At 38.4% G+C, this 18,668-nt stretch overlaps 1 protein-coding gene and 1 long non-coding RNA gene across 3 annotated transcripts; both read left to right on the top strand.

The window, feature by feature from the left end:
- The first annotated feature begins 352 nt into the window (after positions 1-352).
- SMIM30 (small integral membrane protein 30) lies at positions 353-2,163 on the top strand. 2 transcript variants are annotated; one of them, XM_086396648.1, is made up of 3 exons: positions 353-379; positions 748-829; positions 1,291-2,163. In XM_086396648.1, exon 3 carries the CDS (start codon positions 1,319-1,321, stop codon positions 1,496-1,498), a length of 180 nt encoding a protein of 59 aa, XP_086252774.1. In that variant the 5' UTR covers positions 353-379; positions 748-829; positions 1,291-1,318; the 3' UTR covers positions 1,499-2,163. The 2 variants fall into 2 exon arrangements, with proteins under 2 accessions (XP_086252774.1, XP_086252772.1); XM_086396646.1 differs by having other exon boundaries at positions 745-829.
- A 29-nt stretch (positions 2,164-2,192) lies between these two features.
- On the top strand, positions 2,193-14,874 carry LOC147374271 (uncharacterized). The gene is made up of 2 exons (XR_015162577.1): positions 2,193-2,315; positions 14,708-14,874. It is a non-coding gene; the product is annotated as an uncharacterized LOC147374271 (long non-coding RNA).
- The last annotated feature ends 3,794 nt before the right edge of the window (positions 14,875-18,668 follow it).

The following is an 18,668-nucleotide window of genomic DNA, read 5'->3' as shown; positions in this document are numbered from 1 at the left end:
GATTTTCCGCTTTGTTCCAATGATCTCTTCAGACTGAGGTGCATGCATTTCAGTCAAAGGACAAAAATTCTTGTGTGTCTTGAAACCTTTAACAGCATTAAAAAATAAAAGAAAAACACTTGCTGTCATTTTTTGACCTTTTTTTTCAGTGAGCTTCCGTACAAATACACACCACTTTACCAGTAACAGGCTTGGCCACGTGAGGAAACCCTGGAGCTCGCCCCTTCGCGTCACCGGTACAGCCGGACCGTCATCCCACAGCCAGTTACATGGAAGCGCGCCGGAGAACCCTGGGAGTTGTGGGCACCGGGGATTGTGGGAAATGTAGTTTGGAGACATCGCCCTGCTCACCAATTCTGTAATGGCTGCTTCCTTGAAGGTAATGTACGAGCTTGTCTCCGAAGGCTCCTTAGCTTGCCCAGTGTATTTGTCAAACGGGGCAAATTTGCACCTTGCCGGGCCAAAGCAGGGATTGTTTTTAAAGTCTTACTTTCAAGTCCTGGGACGAACTTGGTTTTCGGTTGACTTTTTCTTTTTTTTTTTTTTTTTTAGCTTTTTCTTTATAGGCGAACTAACGAACTTTTAAATCTAGTTCCCGTTTGAACAAACTGTTTGTCTTTAGTTTTTACCCATTCTTCTCCCTTCCATACAACCTCCCCGCTCTGCGCTGACTCTAGATGCCTCTTTAAAATAATAATAATTAATAATGTGTAATTTTTAAATCCTGCTACGCCCCTCTGATAGTAGGCGCTGTCACGTGGAATCTCTTAGCCTCTGCATCCGGAGCTGCTGGAAGGGACTCAGATAGAATTCAGTACCGCTTTCTTTGGTAAGTCTTACTATTTCCCCACGACTTCACAGCTATATGTTGTTTGACTTTGCTAGATTTGTCTGCATTTCCTGGATGGGAGAGGTCCTAAGAAAATATAATTTTCACTCTCTAGGACAGTTTCCAAGTTACTGTCTTGTGCATCATCATCTATCTTTCTTATGTTCTACTGTTCAATTTCTGTTTTGTTGATACCCATAGTGTTGGCCTTATACCGTGTGGAAAAATCGCTGGAGTCAGGAAATTATCATGAGAAAGGGAGATGAGCCTCAAATGACTATCTTTAATTACCATTTACTTCCCAAAGGTTCTTTCACCATAAAATGAGATGAGTCTGAATATAATTTATAGGCCCTAATTGAAAAGGTTGCATGAACTGTTACTTATCATGTATTCATATTGTCATGTGAAAAGGTTGGAATTTTTAATGATTCCTTTTTTTTCCATGTTTTAATTTATAGAGATCATCCTTCAAGAACCAGCCACATCATGATCTCAGTTTCAACACAGTTGTTCCTAGTCCTCTTTTCATTGCTTTTGGTGCTGCCTGTTGTTGAAGCAGTAGAAGCCGGAGATGCAATTGCTCTCTTGTTAGGTGTGATTCTCAGTATTACAGGCATTTGTGCTTGTTTGGGGGTGTATGCACGAAAAAGAAATGGACAGATATGACTTTGAAGGGCCTCCTGAATCAAACCTTCCTCTGAAAACCTTTGTGCTATTGAGTTTCAGAACTGAGCTTTGGTGTCTGAAAGTTCCCAAAAAACAGTTAATAGAGAAGTTTCAATTTATTGGGTATTTTCCTATAAAAAGGAACAAATTGATATACTGTATTAAAGGTAAAACAACATGTTTTTGTCACAACAGATAATGCACTGGAAAATGCCATCTGTAATTTGCATTTGCTGAAATTTGCATAAGTAATATTTCATAGTTTCAGAATTCTCAGTAGGAAGAAAGAAACTCTTGCCCAGAATCCTAGGAAATTGCCACTGTTCAGTTATAATCACTGCCTCCTGCATCATTGAGGAATTTTTCTCCATATTTTTATTGGATTTTTGTTTTGTTATCTCCAAGTTAGTACTGTACCTAGACATTAAATACAGTTGGTCAGAAATTAAAACTTATCTCTGTGTGGGAAAAAGTTCAGAAAATGTATTCAATGTATCTAACATTGAAATGGAGAGAAGATTTAATGTAAAAAAAATACTTTATATTGACATTGAAATGGAGAAGAGATTTATTGTTTAACAAAAACAAAAAATGTTTATATTAATTAAGTAACATCTCCATGGTGAGAAATACTATGTTAAGTATAAACCTATTATGTAAGTTAATTTGTGGTGTCCATTTCTGTTTATTTCAGACTGTTTTTATCTCTGTGAAGTTTTTATGAACTAAGTGGAGACGAGTAGATGCCTTATCTTAACTGATGACTCCAGCTTTTAGAGATATAATCAGTGAAAAATGAGAAATGGGCAGCATCAAGGTAGGGAAGAGGCCCCTGGTAGAGAATCCACAGATGCAGAAGGCAAATGTTATTATGGCATGTACTGATTTACGCACAAGCCACATGAGGCACACTCTTCCTTGCTACTTAAAGTATCCTCGGCAGCAGCAGTATCACCTTAGGACTTGTTAAAACTGCAGTCTTAGGCCCCCTCCACCCCACCCCCAACCAATTGAATCAGAATCTGCTTTTGTTTCAAGAACCCAGCATAACTTTATACACATTCAAGTTTAAGAAGATTGCTTTAACTTGTTTGAATGCAAGGATCAAACAAGTTGATAAAAACCGTTAGATTCCCAGGTTCCTCTCCTGGTTGCATTGTAGGTTGCGGTATGGAATTCTTTGTTTAACAAGGGACCACAGTGATTCCTTTGACTGTAAATACAGCCAACATAGAATTGTATGAGTAAATCAAACTGCTCTGGGGTCTTAATGAAAGGTGGTCACATTTTTTTCCTAAACTAATGCATTATCCAATCTCTAGCTCTCCAGGTAACATTGGGAGCCTTAATTTTGATCAGAAAACAGGCAATAGCAATCTAAAATCCTTTGTATGCATTTCTCCAGGTATGAGCTGACCTGGCTTGCATGAAGGATTTGGTGGGGGATACAAAGAATGAGGGACAGCCACACACTGAAGACAGAAACCACATGGATCTGTTTTTGTCATAGCTGTTTTGTTTTTCCCACCAAAGAAAACAGTCTTTTATCTGATAAATTGGCTGTTATACATTGAGTAATAGAAATTTTTTTTAATTTTTATTGGAGTTCAGTTGATTTACAACAGAACTTTTTTGCATGTCTTTTTTTTTTTTTAAGATGGAAAAAGAAATGCAGCTTGTGGGACAGTTTGTCCTATCTCTTATATACCAGCCTACTGGTACTGAGGTAAAGAGGCTGTTGCTGTATCCTTGTATGTCTGCACTTTTCCATTGTCATTGGAAGAAATCCTACCCAAAGTACAGGAAAGCCTGTTTTTATCTTTAGTAGAGGCTCAAGTGGCATAAGACAGTTCATAAAACAGCTTTAAAGGTAGAGGAAACCTAATGCTTGCTTGTGTGCATGCTCAGTCATATCTGAGTCTGCGACCCCGTGGACTATAGCCCGCCAGGCTGGGTTTCCCTGGTGGCTCAGCGGTAAAGAATCCATCTGCTAGTGCAGGAGACTCAGGTTTGATCCTTGGGTCAGAAAGATCCCCTGGAGAAAGAAATGACAACCCACCCTAGTATTCTTGCCTGGGAAATCCCATGAACAGAGGAGCCTCAGGGGCTATAGTCCCTGGGGTGGCAAAGAATCAGACATGACTTAGCATTGGACAGAGACCATCAGTCATGCCCTACTCTGACCCCATGCACTGTTGCCCTCCAGGCTCCTCTGTCCATGGGATTCTCCAGACAAGAACACTGGAGTAGGTTGTCATTTTCTCTTCCAGGAGGATCTTCCCAACCCAGGAATCGAATCCATGTCTCCTGCGTTGGCAAGTGTATTCTTTACCACTGAGCCACCTGGAAAGTCTTAAAATACATTTTAAATCACAGTGCATTGGTTATTTAGTCACCAACAGATAGTATTTTTTTAATGTTCAAAATAAGGTTATAGGCAAACATTCTTTAATGAGCCTGTGTTTCTACAAGCGCCTAAAAGGAATTAGAAACTGCCATTTTTCTATTTTCTCCTTAATAATAGAGAATTGTGAGGCGACTTTCAGTAATTCTGATGTATATGATGAGAAATACCTTCTCTAGTTCTTTCTATCTAGGTTGGAGTATATGATTTTTCTTGAAAAGAGCAGAAACTCTTATGGTCTCTAAAGGTTTTGTGAGCCACCAGCTGTCTTAAGAATCTGATGAAAGCCATGGTCGTTTCCCTAGAAAAATGCATATACATGCTGGCATCTTTTGATTAATTTCAGGGAGTTCACAGAGCTGAAGCTCATCTAGAAATCCCAAATTACAAAATTTGCTGTTTCCTTTTTTTTTTTTCTAGTTTCCTTATAATTCTGAGATTCTTTCACTTGCTCTGAGGGTAATACCTGCTGTGGAGCAATTACAGGAAGAATGGGATTAGCAGATGTCCCCTGGGTGCCCAGCATAATTTGTAGACATCTAGTAAATGCTCTGTACATATTAGCTTGGTTGAGTCAAGTTAAAAAGACTAATAGCTAAAATCAGCAAGAAATGCTGGTTGCCGACCCATTCATCCAATGCCAAAAATCAGTGCCTCTCCTGTATCATTTCTCTCTGGTGCTTTCAAATTGTTTTTTTCTCCTTTCGTAGTTTTTAAAAGGTGATGTATATGTCTTGGCATAAATATCTTTGGGTTTATCCTGTTTGAGATTCACTCAACTTGAACCTACAGATTTGTGTCTTTTACCCAAATTTAGGTGATTTTTAGCCATTATTTTTTCAAATGCTCTGTCAACCATATCTACTTCTTTCCTTCTGGGATTCTGCCTTATAACTGCCAGACAGAGGTAAAAGTCCTAGGGGAACCTCTTTACTGTTCCTTGCTTGCCATCCACTGACCCTGCAGATAGGGTACCTTGTGCTTACTAGGAGGGAGAAGAAGTTCAGGCTCCCTGCATAGTCTCCAGTGGCCCATGGCCATGTCTAAGCACGTGACATTTCTGGGTCACCAGCTTTTCCAGTCCTACTCAGAGATCTATGAGACAAAAAGAAAATCTAGAGAATTCATACCATATTTTCTGTTCCTGAGGTCGCTAGTTAGTCTGCCTTCTTCCAAATTTTATATACATTTTATAAATAATATCTGAGATTTTTAGCTATATTTAGCAGTAGAAATGGAGAAGGCAATGGCACCCTACTCCAGTACTCTTGCCTGGAAACTCCTATGGATGGAGGAGCCTGGTAGGCTGCAGTCCATGGGGTCACTAAGAGTTGGACACGACTGAGTGACTTCCCTTTCACTTTTCACTTTCATGCATTGGAGAAGGAAATGGCAACCCACTCCAGTGTTCTTGCCTGGAGAATCCCAGGGACGGGGGAGCCTGGTGGGCTGCCGTCTATGGGATCGCATAGAGTCAGACACGAATGAAGTGACTTAGCAGCAGCAGCAGCAGTAGAAATAGGAAAAAAGAGGCCTAGTGCATCTTCCTGGAAGTCCAAGTCTCCTCGGTGCATATTTAAAGAGTGAGGGATAAAAGCACCCGGTAAACCATCGATTCAAGGAATTTTTACTCAGAGACCTTGGTCCTGTGATCGCTCACATTTACCCTCCCCTTTTCACCCATCAAATAATATATTATTACTTTTACCCGATAAGCTCAGTCAAGAATGCAGGAGTACAGATGAAGTTTACAAAATGATCTGTATCCATGCTTTGTCTCAGCATTGCCAGTGCAAATGGCAACTTTTTAAAAAAACTGTACCAAATATACCAACTGTGAAGGAACCAACTAGGCCTAGGAAATCTCAGTAGCTACATGTCACATGCACCTTCACCCTCTTAGTCTTTCTAAGCTCTGCAGAAGTTTGTCAAATGCCATGTCCAACTTTGAGTGTAAGAAAAGTGTAGCTATATTAGCCTGTGGCACATAATGAAGGGAGAATTCTCTGAATAGGAGCAAATCTCCAAACCAATCTCTCCCCAGAAACACATATCAGCCTCTTTGGTGGTATCACAATAGGGATTAAGAGCCCAAGCTCTGGAATCCAGTCGATCTCAATAGATAGCCAGATTCCATCACTTAAAATGTGATCTTGGACAAGTCAATTTCTTTTAAATTTCTGCCTCCCTATCTGGTTAAATGAGGAAAAATATTACTTCCCTCATAGATAGGTGAGGAATACATGAAATAAGGACTATTAAAGACCTGGCATGCTGGATGTTGTTATAATTGATATTTGGGGACAGTTTCTAGACACAAGGTGAGGGTGGGAAACTACTAGCCTCAATTTTGTGCTTATATATAAAGAGGGTATCTTTAGGAAGTTATAGAAACAACCCTTATTAAACAGTTCATTTATATTTTAATTTTGACATTTTCTTTGAGTCCGTTTTCTTTATTATAGTTTCTCCCTCATCATTATAAGCTTACAAATTGCTAAAACTCAAAGATATCTATAAAGAAAAGAAAATTTGGCTTCTCTAAAGTTTCCTCGGGCCATCTTATCTGTACCTGAGTCTCTTGAGAAAAAGAAAAAGGAAAAAAAGAAAATTGAATCCACTTTAGTAATTCCTAACATGCTCAACCATGGGTCTTTTCTAAGTGATATAATGAAAGCTTAGCAACTGCCCAGATCATTTAAGGAGATGCAAGAAATTTGCCTCTGTCTTTCAGGAAAATAGAAAATCTAGTCCATATTCCATCAAGAAAAATATTCTTAACATATCTCATTAGAAGTCATAAATATATAAGCACCATAAAATGTGTTTAATGTTTGTTTCCTACATGGGGAGTGTGGAGGAAGCTCTTATTTTAACTTATGAACCCCAAAGAGAATTTTTATTCCTAGGTGAGAATACGCCCAAATCAATAAATATGTGTACAGAATAGCACATTTAAGATTTTATTTTTCCTAATTTTTAGTAACATCATTTTTCTGAATTGCTTCTGTGATTAACTAATATACATTTAACATCTAAAAACAAAAGGCAGACCAGAAAAATATGACTGCTATAAAATGCTAAAATGTGATTTGTAGTATGAAAGCCACAATACCCCTTTCACAAATATTTGCACTGAATCTACTGTATATGGGTGAGTAAAATTTTGGAAATATTGGCACCTGATAATGTGAAATAAAATTATGAAATTTTATACAAGAGAATTTATTTTTAAAGGGCTAATCATGAAGTACTTTGTTAAACATGGGAATTATAAATACCATATTTCTCAATGTTAATCAAGATAATTATGCTCTGGATAAATGTATGTAGATCACTTAACAAAATAATTTAGAAGCAAACATGATGGCCAAGACCAGAAACTATAACATTCCATTTCAGATGATTTGTCAGAACAGCTCTTTCATTTTGCCACAGAAATTACCAGGGCATTGTGATAACCTACATAAAACAATTTTATGGGTCCTATGATGACATGTGCCCACTTTCACTTGTTTAGTCAACATTTTTTTAAGACATCATCAGTACAATGTAGAAAGAAATAAATCAACTACCAGGCAATTGACCTTGAGCCAATAACTTAATCACAATTTTTTCATCTATAAAATTAGCCATCAGTAATCTCTAAAAGGCTTCCTAATGATAGAAATGTGTTGCTCCATATAAAGAGTTTTCCTAATTTCAAAAACAACAAGGTCTAATGAGTTAAAAATACTGTAATTACCCATTTTCATATGGCAGCATGAGGAGGAGTTCCTCTTCAAATTCCTCAGTGAAAACTAGTCTAGTCATTTGGTACATTTTTGGATTTCAATTTAGTGAAGCGGGGGCAGTTCATTTTCTGAACTGAACGAGTATGATTAGGGATTGTCTCAAGAAGGAAGAATAAAAACAAACGGTAGCCCTGCCACTCCCACTCACAGCAAACAGCACACACACTAACTGAAGTCAACTAGGCAGGATCCAGGAACAAGCAACCTTGAAATTTCATGTTCTCAGTCCCTATGGCACTGCTGGGGAGACTCAGCTATTAGACACATCTTCCCAGTGGCCAAGACACATCCAAGAGGGTGTGTGGCCCCTTCCTCTCCCTCACACCCCACATCCAGTCCATCTCTTAAGTCTTACGGAGCCCACCTCCAAACTCTGCCTAGAATCACCCACTTCTCTCCATCCTCAAGGCTCCTACCCAAGTTCAGACCACCATCATGATATGGATGAGATCCACAGCAACCTCTTGTCTTCTGACCTCCCATTTTAACCCTCTGCAATCTTTTCTAAACACAACAACCATGGTAAACTTCTTAAAACACAGATCTGATCCTGTTACATACCAACTCAAAGCTCATTAGCAGATTTCTTAGTTTTATGAAATCCTTAATGAATCTTGGCTTCCCTTGTAGCTCAGTCAGTAAAGAATCTGCCTGCAGTGCAGGAGTCCCGGGTTCGATCCCTGGGTTGGGAAGATCCCCTGGAGAAGGAAATAGCAACCCACTCCAGTATCCTTGCTTGGAAAATCTCATGGACACAGGAGCCTGATGGGCTGTAGTCCATGGGGTCACAAAGAGTCGGGCACAACTGAGCGACCAGCACTTAACACTTACTGAAACCTCAGCACTATTAATGTACCCTATTTTCTCCCCTATTTTCCCAGTCTCCTCTAGGACCATGACCCTCAGTCTATTTTACATTCTAGCTTTCAGCCACATTAAAGCTTTTCCCTTCCCAGAAAGCACCATGTATGTTCCTCTCCTCTCTCTCTTTCTACCCACCTTTACCACTATTCTCTTTGTCTGCATATTCCTTACTCTGCCTGGCCTAGTTTTCCCGGTTCATCTGCTTTATTCCTAATGTCTTAGACTTAAGCAGCACTTCTTTAGGATGTCTTCCCTGATCCATCCTCTCCAAACTATGCAGCCCACTGTATGCTCACACAGCATTCTTTACATATCCATCAGGCACTCTGTATTTGAATCTCTACTTATCTCAACCAAACTCAACCCCATCAGGACAGGGACTATATCATTAATTTACTGTTGTATTCCTATTTTCAAGTACAATGCCTGTCAAATATTAATTGCTGCTCACTTAATCAATGTATTTATGATACTGAGCTAATATATTAAAGGGATGCCCCAGCCAAGAATACACAGTGGACCATGGCATCCTCTCACTTGCGTGTGCCCTTACTGTCCTCAGTACAGTGCTACCAGCCTTTCAGATTTTGCCCAGGACGGCTCTGGGAGTCATTGCAAGGTCTTAACATTTTCTTGAACATCTAAATTATAATTACAGAACATAATTTTAATAAGTTTTAATATGTAGTGTAGTTAGTTGACCTGAATGACTGGAAACATTATAAAATCTTGCATGTGTGTACATGTTTAATGACATGTCTAATTTAGTTTAGAAAGAATCCACTATTTTGAAACACAAGGTGATCTCCTCTGTTTCCTTCTCAATTCCTTTATTCATACTGCTGAAATTACCATAGTCAAATGCCTTGCCATGCCTCCATGCTTACATTTCATTTGCTTTATAAGTGTCCTCTTCTCCATGAAGTCTTTCCCAAAAGGAGTTAATATCTGTCTTCCAGAGTCCATAGTTCAGTGCTCATACCTGTACTACTGCACTTCTTGTAGTCTTGTTTTATGATTATTTAGATACTTATTGTCCCTTTTGTACCTACCACCAGCCCCACCAACCCCTCCCATTCACATCCATCCCTGCCCTTGTCACCTTTATCTTAAATTTCTTGAAATCAAGATTGTGTCTTTTATCATTGTAAATACTAACATATCTTGTCTATGCTATTAGAAGTTTCAGTAAGTACTTATTATTTGTGCATTGAATTTATTTCCTAAGTAATCCTGAAGAAGAAATTAAATGGTAGCACTGAATAAACAAGCCTATATGCTAATAAAGGTATGATATTGAAACTAATGTTACTGCTTTTTAATAATATTGCAGGTTGGGAGTTTTTACACACAAATGTGTGAACTCTATCTGAAAGCAGTTCATGTTTACTCTAAATGTCATCCATTGAAAAACATCCACTGTGAAGTAATCACAAGACAGTTGTAAACACATTAGTTCTTAGGTTAGGCTACCATAGGTGATATCAAAGCCTACATTTCATTTTCATTTGGATGAGAAGCCTTTATCGACAAAAATTTAAAAAGAGAAAAAATACCTGAAGCCCAAAATCCTTCTATGTTTCCAAAGATAACTCTCAAATAAAGTCCCAAATAGGGTTCTACTTTTCACCCTTAGTCATGGCAAGTGGATCAGGTAACTCCTCTATTTTTCACCTTGCTGTTGTGTTGGAACTTTGACTTGAGCCCTGTGACTTTCCACTTCTAAAGAGTAAATCAATTCAGTGCTCAGGTATCACTAAAGGTACAAAGAAGCAATGAAAGTCATTTTAAAAAATATCAACAATATCATTGGCAGCTGAGCACTGTGAATAAGGTCGTGAGTGCTCAGTTGCTCAGTTGTGTCTGACTTTTTGCAACCCCATGGGCTATAGCCTGCCAGGCTCCTCTGTCCATGGGATTATCCAGGCAAGAATACTACAGTAGGTTGCCATTCCAGAAATAGAAACAACAACCACTTGGGGAGCTAACTTTTTAATTGTCTGAGAGCTCTGTACTCTCATATTTTATAGATGAAGACACTAACGCTTGGAGAGAGAAGTTACTTGGAGAAGTAAAGTTACACAGTTTGATATAATGAATGACAAGTGACTTCAAAGTAACAAATAATTTTTTCCTATAACTTCTAAGCCAAATTAACTGGTTGTTACACTTTGTCATGTTTTACTTTTTTAACTAAAAAAATTACAAAACAGCATGAAATAATGATATGGTATAGTAACAAAATGATCCATACCAGCTGTCCTTGGTAAAACCATTCTCACTTTTCCATGCCACTTTTCACAAGTTTAACAAAACTGTGATAGAGCATACCTACCATTTTGTTTTCCAGCATTTGTTTAACATTTAAGTGCTTAATGGATATTTTAACAACCAAATAATATTCCATCCCATACATTTGCCATCATTTATTCAAAAACAAATGTTTAAATAATGCTGGGCATGTCAGTGCTATCCAACATCTTGCCATTTTTTGATAACACTATACTGCAATAAGAAAAAAGGCAGTTCTTATCAGCTGCCAAATAGATATTCATATCCTTTGAACCAGCCTGGAATTAACCTCCCTGGTGGCTCAGTTGGTAAAGAATCCACCTGCAATGTGGGAGACCTGGGTTGGGAAGATCCCCTGGAGAAGGGAATGGCTACCCACTCCAGTATTCTAGCCTGGAGAATTCCATGGACAGAGGTGCTTGGACAAAGGAGCTGGCAGGCTATAGTCCATGCAGTCACAAAGAGTCAGACACGACTGAGTGACTTTCACACACACACATAGTTGATTTACAATAGTATATTAGTTTCAGGTATATAATACAGTGATTCAACATTTTTATATATTATACTCCATTTAAAGTTATATTAGCTGTATATCCTTGTAGCTTATTTATTTCATATATAGTAGTTTGTACCTCTTAAAATCCCCTACCACTATCTTGTCCCTCTGCCCTTCCCTCTCTCCACTGGTAACCATTAGTTTGCGCTTTGTATCTGTCTTTTTCTGTTTTCTTATATTCATTCGTTTTAGTTTTTAGATTTTATGTTTAAGTGATAACATACAATATCTGTTTTTCTCTGACTTATTTCACTAAGCAAAATACCCTTCAGATCTATCCATGTTTTTGCAAATGGCAAATTTTCATTATTTTTTTATGACTGAGCAGTATTCCATTGTGTTGTTCAGTGACTTAAGTTGTGTCCAGTTCTTTGCTACTCCATAGACTGCAACACACCAGGCTTCCCTGTCCTTTACTATCTCCTGGAGTTTGCTCAAATTCATGTGCATTGAGTTGGTGATGCTATCTAACCATCTCATCCTCTGCTGCCTCCTTCTCCTCCTGCCCTCAATCTTTCCCAGCATCAGGGTCTTTTCCAATGAGTCGGCGATTCACATCAGGCAGCCAAAGTGTTGGAGCTTCAACTTTAGCATCCATCCTTCCAATGAACATTCAGGGTTGATTTCCTTTAGTACTGACTGGTTTGATCTCCTTGCTGTACAAAGGATTCTCAAGAGTCTTCTTCAGCATCACAGTTCCAAAGTATCAATTCTTCAGTGTTCAGCCTTCTTTATGGTCCAACTCTCACATCTGTACATGACTCCTGGAAAAACTATATGTGTATGTATGAGTAAATATATACACTGTATCTTCTCTATCCATTCATCTGTTGATGGACATTTCAGTTGCTTCTGTATCTTGGCAATTATAAATGATGCAGCTATTAACATTGGGGTACAGGTATCTTCAAATTAATGTCTTCATTTTCTTCAGATATATACCCAGGAGTGGAATTGCTGGACCATATGGGAATTCTATTTTTAATTGTTTGAGGAATGTCCATACTGTTGTCCATAGTGGGTACACCAGTTTACATTCCCACCAACAGTGTACAAAGGTTCCCTTTCCTGCACATCAGCACCACCATTTGTTATTTGTGGTCTTTTTGATGATAATCATGCTAAGAGGTGTGAAGTAGAAGTTGATTTTTAAATATTAATTTTTAGATAATTCAATAGAAATGTGTACACAAATATATTTATAATAAATCTGTTATCTTGAGTCTCTAAAGAAGCCATATTTTCAAAAATGGAGGATTGGAGAATTCCCTGTGGTCCAGTGGTTAGAACTCTGTGCTTCCAATGCAGGGGGCACAGATTCAATCCCTGGTTGGGGAACAAAGATCCTGCATGGTGCACAGTGTGGCCAAAAACAAAGGAGGATGGTTGAAATTACTGTATATAGTTACTGTATAGTTCCATTAGTGCTCAAGGTCTAGTTTTATAAAAGATTGTTTGAGACTTCCCTGGTGGCTCAGATGGTAAAGCGTCTGTCTACAATGCGGGAAACCTGGGTTCAATCCCTGGGTTGGGAAGATTCCCTGGAGAAGGAAACAGCAACCCACTCTAGTACTCTTGCCTAGAAAGTCCCATGGACGGAGGAGCTTGATGCAGGCTACTGTCCATGGGGTCGCAAAGAGTCAGGCACGACCGAGCGACTTCACTTCACTTCACTTCACTTGAGATCTAAATGTAGAAGGAAAGGTTTCTACCCAGGAAGAGAAGATAGCAAATCTCTTATTAGAGAAGAGGCCCAGAGTCATTGTGTACTTTTATAATAAGCAATCTATAATTGGGAGCACATGAAGTGAAAAGAAAAATAATTATATGTTCTTGAATATTCATTTTCAAGATTATTTTTTTGTTTTCATAATTGAAATTAAGCATTACTTGTCCAGTGATCCCTACATTTATTAATTGTTAGTGGTCAATAGTAATGATAGCTAACAAGAAAGCATATTAATTTGATCACTATCTGTGTGTGCTCAGTCATGTCCAACTCTTTGTGACCACATAGACTGTAGCCTGCCAGTCTTCTCTGTCCATGGAATTTTCCAGGCAAGAATACTGGAATGGGTTGCCATTTCCTTCTCCAGAGGATCTTCCCAGCCCAGGGATCAAATCCTCATCTCACGTATTGGTAGGCAGATTCTTTACCACTGTGCCACTTAGGAAGCCCAATTTGATCATTATTAAAATAATAAACAGCAAACCATACAGTGAAGTGTTTCTTTCCTCAGTGTCATTGCTATGTGATAGAAATTTATGGCTAAGAAAGGCCATGTGATATAATGAAAAGAGCACCAAGTGAGGAGTCAAGGAGATAAGGATCCCAGTTCTGGCTGTAATGCAAACAGACTAGAGGTCACTGGGCAGGTCACTTACAAGTTAAGGTGGGTCTCATTTTGTTAATGTGTAAAAGGAAAATATAATCATCCTGAAACCATCCCACCTGTCCTTGGTCCATGGAAAAATTGTCTTCCATGAAACCAGTCCCTGGTGCCAAAAAGGTTGGGGGAACCACTGGCTTAAATGACAAAATAAAGGATTTCATAGTAAATAAGAAATATGATCTATTGTATTTGGTAGCCTGGAAAAAATTCAAGTAGAATCAAAATAAAATTCAAATTAGTAGCATTACCATAAAAATATAGAATCAAAATAAGGAAGGAGCACTTCATGATTTTATATTATGTTCGCAGTTGCTAATCTGTATATGTGTTTTATCTTTCTAAATAAATTGGCATAAAATAGTTTCTATAGTGGTTTTTTATGTGAATGAAAGCACTCTAAGTTCCCCTCCTATCCTTGGGCCTAATAAAGGTTGCCTACATCTCATTGTACTCAAATGACAGAATTCAAAAATAAAAGAAGGCAGGAAGGAAAAAAAAGAGAAAAGAAGAAAGGCAGCTATTCTATTTAAGAGAATGCATTGTCTTTTTAAAAATCTTTTACTATAATGAGTAATTGTATGGATAAAATAAATTTTCACTTATGTTTTCATTTGCTATGAAAGCGGAAAAAAAAAAAAAAAAAAGATAAGATACTTGATCCAATTACAAGGCTGTTACAGTGGCTTTAGGGAGAGGCTGGTGGTTTTGTCAAGGGAGCCTCAAGGAGGAACTGATAACCGTTAGACTGTTTTCCTCATACGTCTCTGCTACTCATTTTCTATCTTCTTAATTTTTTTCTTGCTCTTCTGATGCCTTAATGTTCATTTATTCTTGAAGTCTCAGACTTTGGCCTTCTTGTCTGTCTTTCTTAGAAAATTCCTTTCTCCATTTTACTCCCCTCAGAGGATGGCCCCGGGGCTTGCATTTTGGGCAGGCAACTCCAGATGGCTGACCCTGACTCCACACTCCAGTTCAAGACAGAGTAGCATTTATAAATGATGTTATGTGAATGGCTGGCTGTTACTTCATGCTCCTTTGCTAAAATTAAACTTATCTGCCTGTCAAAACTGGATGCTTTGTCTGATCTCTGTCTCTCCCTATGTGTGTCTGTGTGTCTGTATATGTGTCTGTACCCATCAATCTACTACCAGCCAAGTTTAAACTTGTTCTACTCTCATATCCAGGCAATAATTCTGACCTATCTTGGTTCTTTCTCATTACAATTCTTTCTGTTGACTGCTCTATCACTCTAGAACTCACACCTGGACCATTTTTCACAAAATCAAATATGAGGGGGTTGTATGGACTAAAGCAGTGTTTTTCACTGTGCTAATTAGACATCTAGGCCCACAGAGCTGACTCGGCAGCTGCCCAATCAAACAGTAAAAGACCAACAGAATATGAGTCCAGCCCCAATTCCACTTTACTCTGAGCTCCACCATTATCTGTTTTATGTGCAAATTCCAAGTATGATCTTATCTGAAAAAACCTGTGCTATTACCTTAAGGAAGAAAAGTTCCAAAACCACTGTTTTGTGACTTTTTAAGGCCCTTCTTACCTCTAAAATTCAAGTCCTGTGAAATACAGTAATACAATTATTAAGACAGAATTTTTAAAATTCCTAGTTAAACTTCTACTTATTAATGTACATCTTTAGATCAATTCTGGCTCTTGTAATTTAAAAGGTTTGAATAAATTTAAGGTAAAAATACAGAAGTTATTCTGGATTTACTAACAGTCAACAGGGGGAGAGTGTAATAATCCTCCAAGAGTCCATAGCATCTATGAAGAAGTAGGGAAATATCTCTAAGACAGCACATACCCTGAAGTGCATAGGATTTTAGCCTTGTTCCCAAATGGAAGCACATTGTGATAATATGCTTTCCATAGCCCATCTGTATTGAAACAATGACTGAATCTATGAAAAGAGAGTTTCCAGCCTCCTATATTCCATGGCAATTTGAACTTTTGGGGACTTTTTCTTTCTGCTTCATGCAACTTTGCAATAGCAAATAAATAGCAAGTGTCCCTCTGGAGAGTGAAACCAGCTTGTATGGCCTTCAAGGTGTGGAAGATGGAATGTAGTACAGTGAGTTCTTGGTATTTAGGTCCGAAGATTAGATGCTGAGAGAAGCCAGGCAGGAGGGGAACCTCGAAGCCATACCTCACAGTAGGGCCACAGAGGCTTTATGGGGCTTCAAGTCTTGGCAACTGATTTTTCTCTTCAAGTCTGGTTACCAACATAATGTTTATGTACCTGATTAACTCTCAGTATGGGAATTCACTTCTCCAAGCTTTTTATTCTATTAATATATGTACTGTATATGTAAAAATGGGGCTTCCCAGGTGGCTCAGTGTTAAAGAATCCACCTGCCAATGTAGGAAACTCAGGTTTGATCCCTGGTCGAGGAAGATTCCCTGGAGAAAGAAATGGCAACCCACTCCAATTTTCTTGCCTGGAAAAACCCCTTGGACAGAGGAGCCTTGTGGGCTAGAGCTCATGGAGACACAAAGAGTCGGACACAGAGACTGATCAACAACAACAATATGTAAAGACTTTAGGCTTGATGACTCAGAGCTGGTTTCACACTGGAAATGTGGCAGGTCTGAACTAAGATGCCCTAAAAATGCTGCCCTAAAAGTGCTGCCCTAAAAGATGCCCTAAAATACATATTGGACTTTGGAGACTTCAGTTCAGTCACTCAGTCGTGTCCGACTCTTTGCGACCCCATGAATTGCAGCACACTAGGCCTCCCTGTCCAACACCAACTCCCAGAGTTCACCTAAACCCACGTCCATCGAGTCAGTGATGCCATCCAGCCATCTCATCCTCTGTTGTCCCCTTCTCCTCCTGCCCCCAATCCCTCCCAGCATCAGAGACTTTTCCAATGAGTCAACTCTTTGCATGAGGTGGCCAAAGTACTGGAGTTTCAGCTTTAGTATCATTCCTTCCAAAGAACACCCAGGACTGATTTCCTTTAGAATGGACTGGTTGGATCTCCTTGCAGTCCAAGGGACCCTCAAGAGTCTTCTCCAACACCACAGTTCAAAAGCATCAATTCTTCAGCACTCAGCTTTCTTCACAGTCCATCTCTCACATCCATACATGACTACTGGAAAAACCATAGCCTTGACTAGAAAAAAATACATGAAATATCTCTTTAATACTTTTGGATTATTATATATTGACTTAATATTCTGGATATATTGGTTTAAACAATATGTATTGCTAAAATTAGTTTTTCTTGCTCCATTTTACATTTTAATTTTGGCTACTAGGAAATTTAAAATTTTGTATATGGCTCACATTAAATCTCTCTCGACTGGTTTAGATGCTAGAGTCAGACTTAGTATAAGAAAAACTTCAATCAAGTTTCTGGTTTTTACCACTTTTTAATCTCACCTTTTCCATTGACCTAGGTTCTTATATAATTCTGTGCTTCAAGTTTCCTCACCAGTAAAGTGAATCATGCAATCTACTTTATTAGGTTTTGTGGAAATCAAGTAAGTGAATAATGCAAAGAATTACACCTGCCACATTATAAGCACCATGTAACTATTCATTAGTCCTATCTCCAAACTTTTTTATATTAAAAGGAGAATAATACTTCATAGGATGAGGTTGGAATTCAATAGAATAATGTATCATAGATTAATTTATAAATTATAAAAACTAGGTAAATATTGGTGACTGTTCATCTCCAAAAGCTAATAAATCTGTGCAATCCTGGTGGTCATTTCAAAGTTTCAGTCTTCCAGGATAAACATGAGTTCAGCTCTTATAGTCCTTCACCCCAGGGTATCAGAATATTGGCCTACTGTACATATTTTTTGTATTCTATTGAAGGCTATGTTCAGAATGAGTTTAATAAACAGTCAAAAAAACTCAGGATTCTCAAAGTTGTGTATTTACACATATACTGGACATTGAAGTTGTTCTCTTGCTAATTTTAATACTGCCTAGTTTTTAAGTTGACTTTGGGCTTTCTAGAACATGTTATACTTTAAAATTATTTGAACATATTATATGCAAAAGTGTTTGGCCACAATATATAGTATGACTCCTGAGGGGAAGGACGAGACTATTCTTTAATTGATTTTCGAAACTACCACTTGGAGATTTAGTAGGAGAAATAGATATAAAAGAAAAAGCATTTAATTCTTAGTTATGATGATGCTTTTAATGGAACTATTTACTCCACTAATAATTACTAATGCCTATTATATGGCAACCGACTGCAGTATTCTTGCCTGGGAAATTCCATGGACAGAGGTGCCTGGTGGGCTACATCCATGGGGTCGCAAAGTCGGACACTACAGAGCACAGCACACACACAGTCCTGAATTATATTTTACCTAAAAGGAACCCTTTGGCTAAAACCTGTATTTCTATTACTTGAAAATTAATGCAATTATTTTAGGCTTCCCTGGTGACTCAAACAGTAAAGAATCTGCCTGCAATGCAGGAGACATGCAGGGTTTGCTCCTTGGGTTGAAAAGATCCCCTGAAGAAGAGAATGGCTACCCACTCCAGTATTCTTGCTAGGAAACCCCATGGACAGTGGAGTCTGGTGGGCTACAATCTATGGGGTCACAAAGAGTCAGACACAGCTGAGCAACTAACACACACTATATGCCAGGTACTATTCTAGCCACCAGGGACACAAAGATAATCAACAGAATTCTGCCTTCATGGAGCTATGCAGTATTAAAAATATTGAGAGAGAAATTTAAATATCAAGCATATTGTATATGCCCAAGATAAAGGGTGATGGCATCAATACTGTGTTTTTTTTTACTTTTTAGTAAAACATCCTTCTGAACATAGTCTGTAAGTGGAATTAAACCTTTAGCCCTTCTCTTC

The sequence above is a fragment of the Bos grunniens genome, chromosome 4, assembly GCF_055505025.1.
Source record: "Bos grunniens cultivar Pamir isolate PY7600 chromosome 4, Bosgru_T2T1.0, whole genome shotgun sequence".
Lineage (NCBI taxonomy): Eukaryota > Metazoa > Chordata > Mammalia > Artiodactyla > Bovidae > Bos > Bos grunniens.
This window is presented reverse-complemented; position numbering and strand designations above follow the sequence as displayed.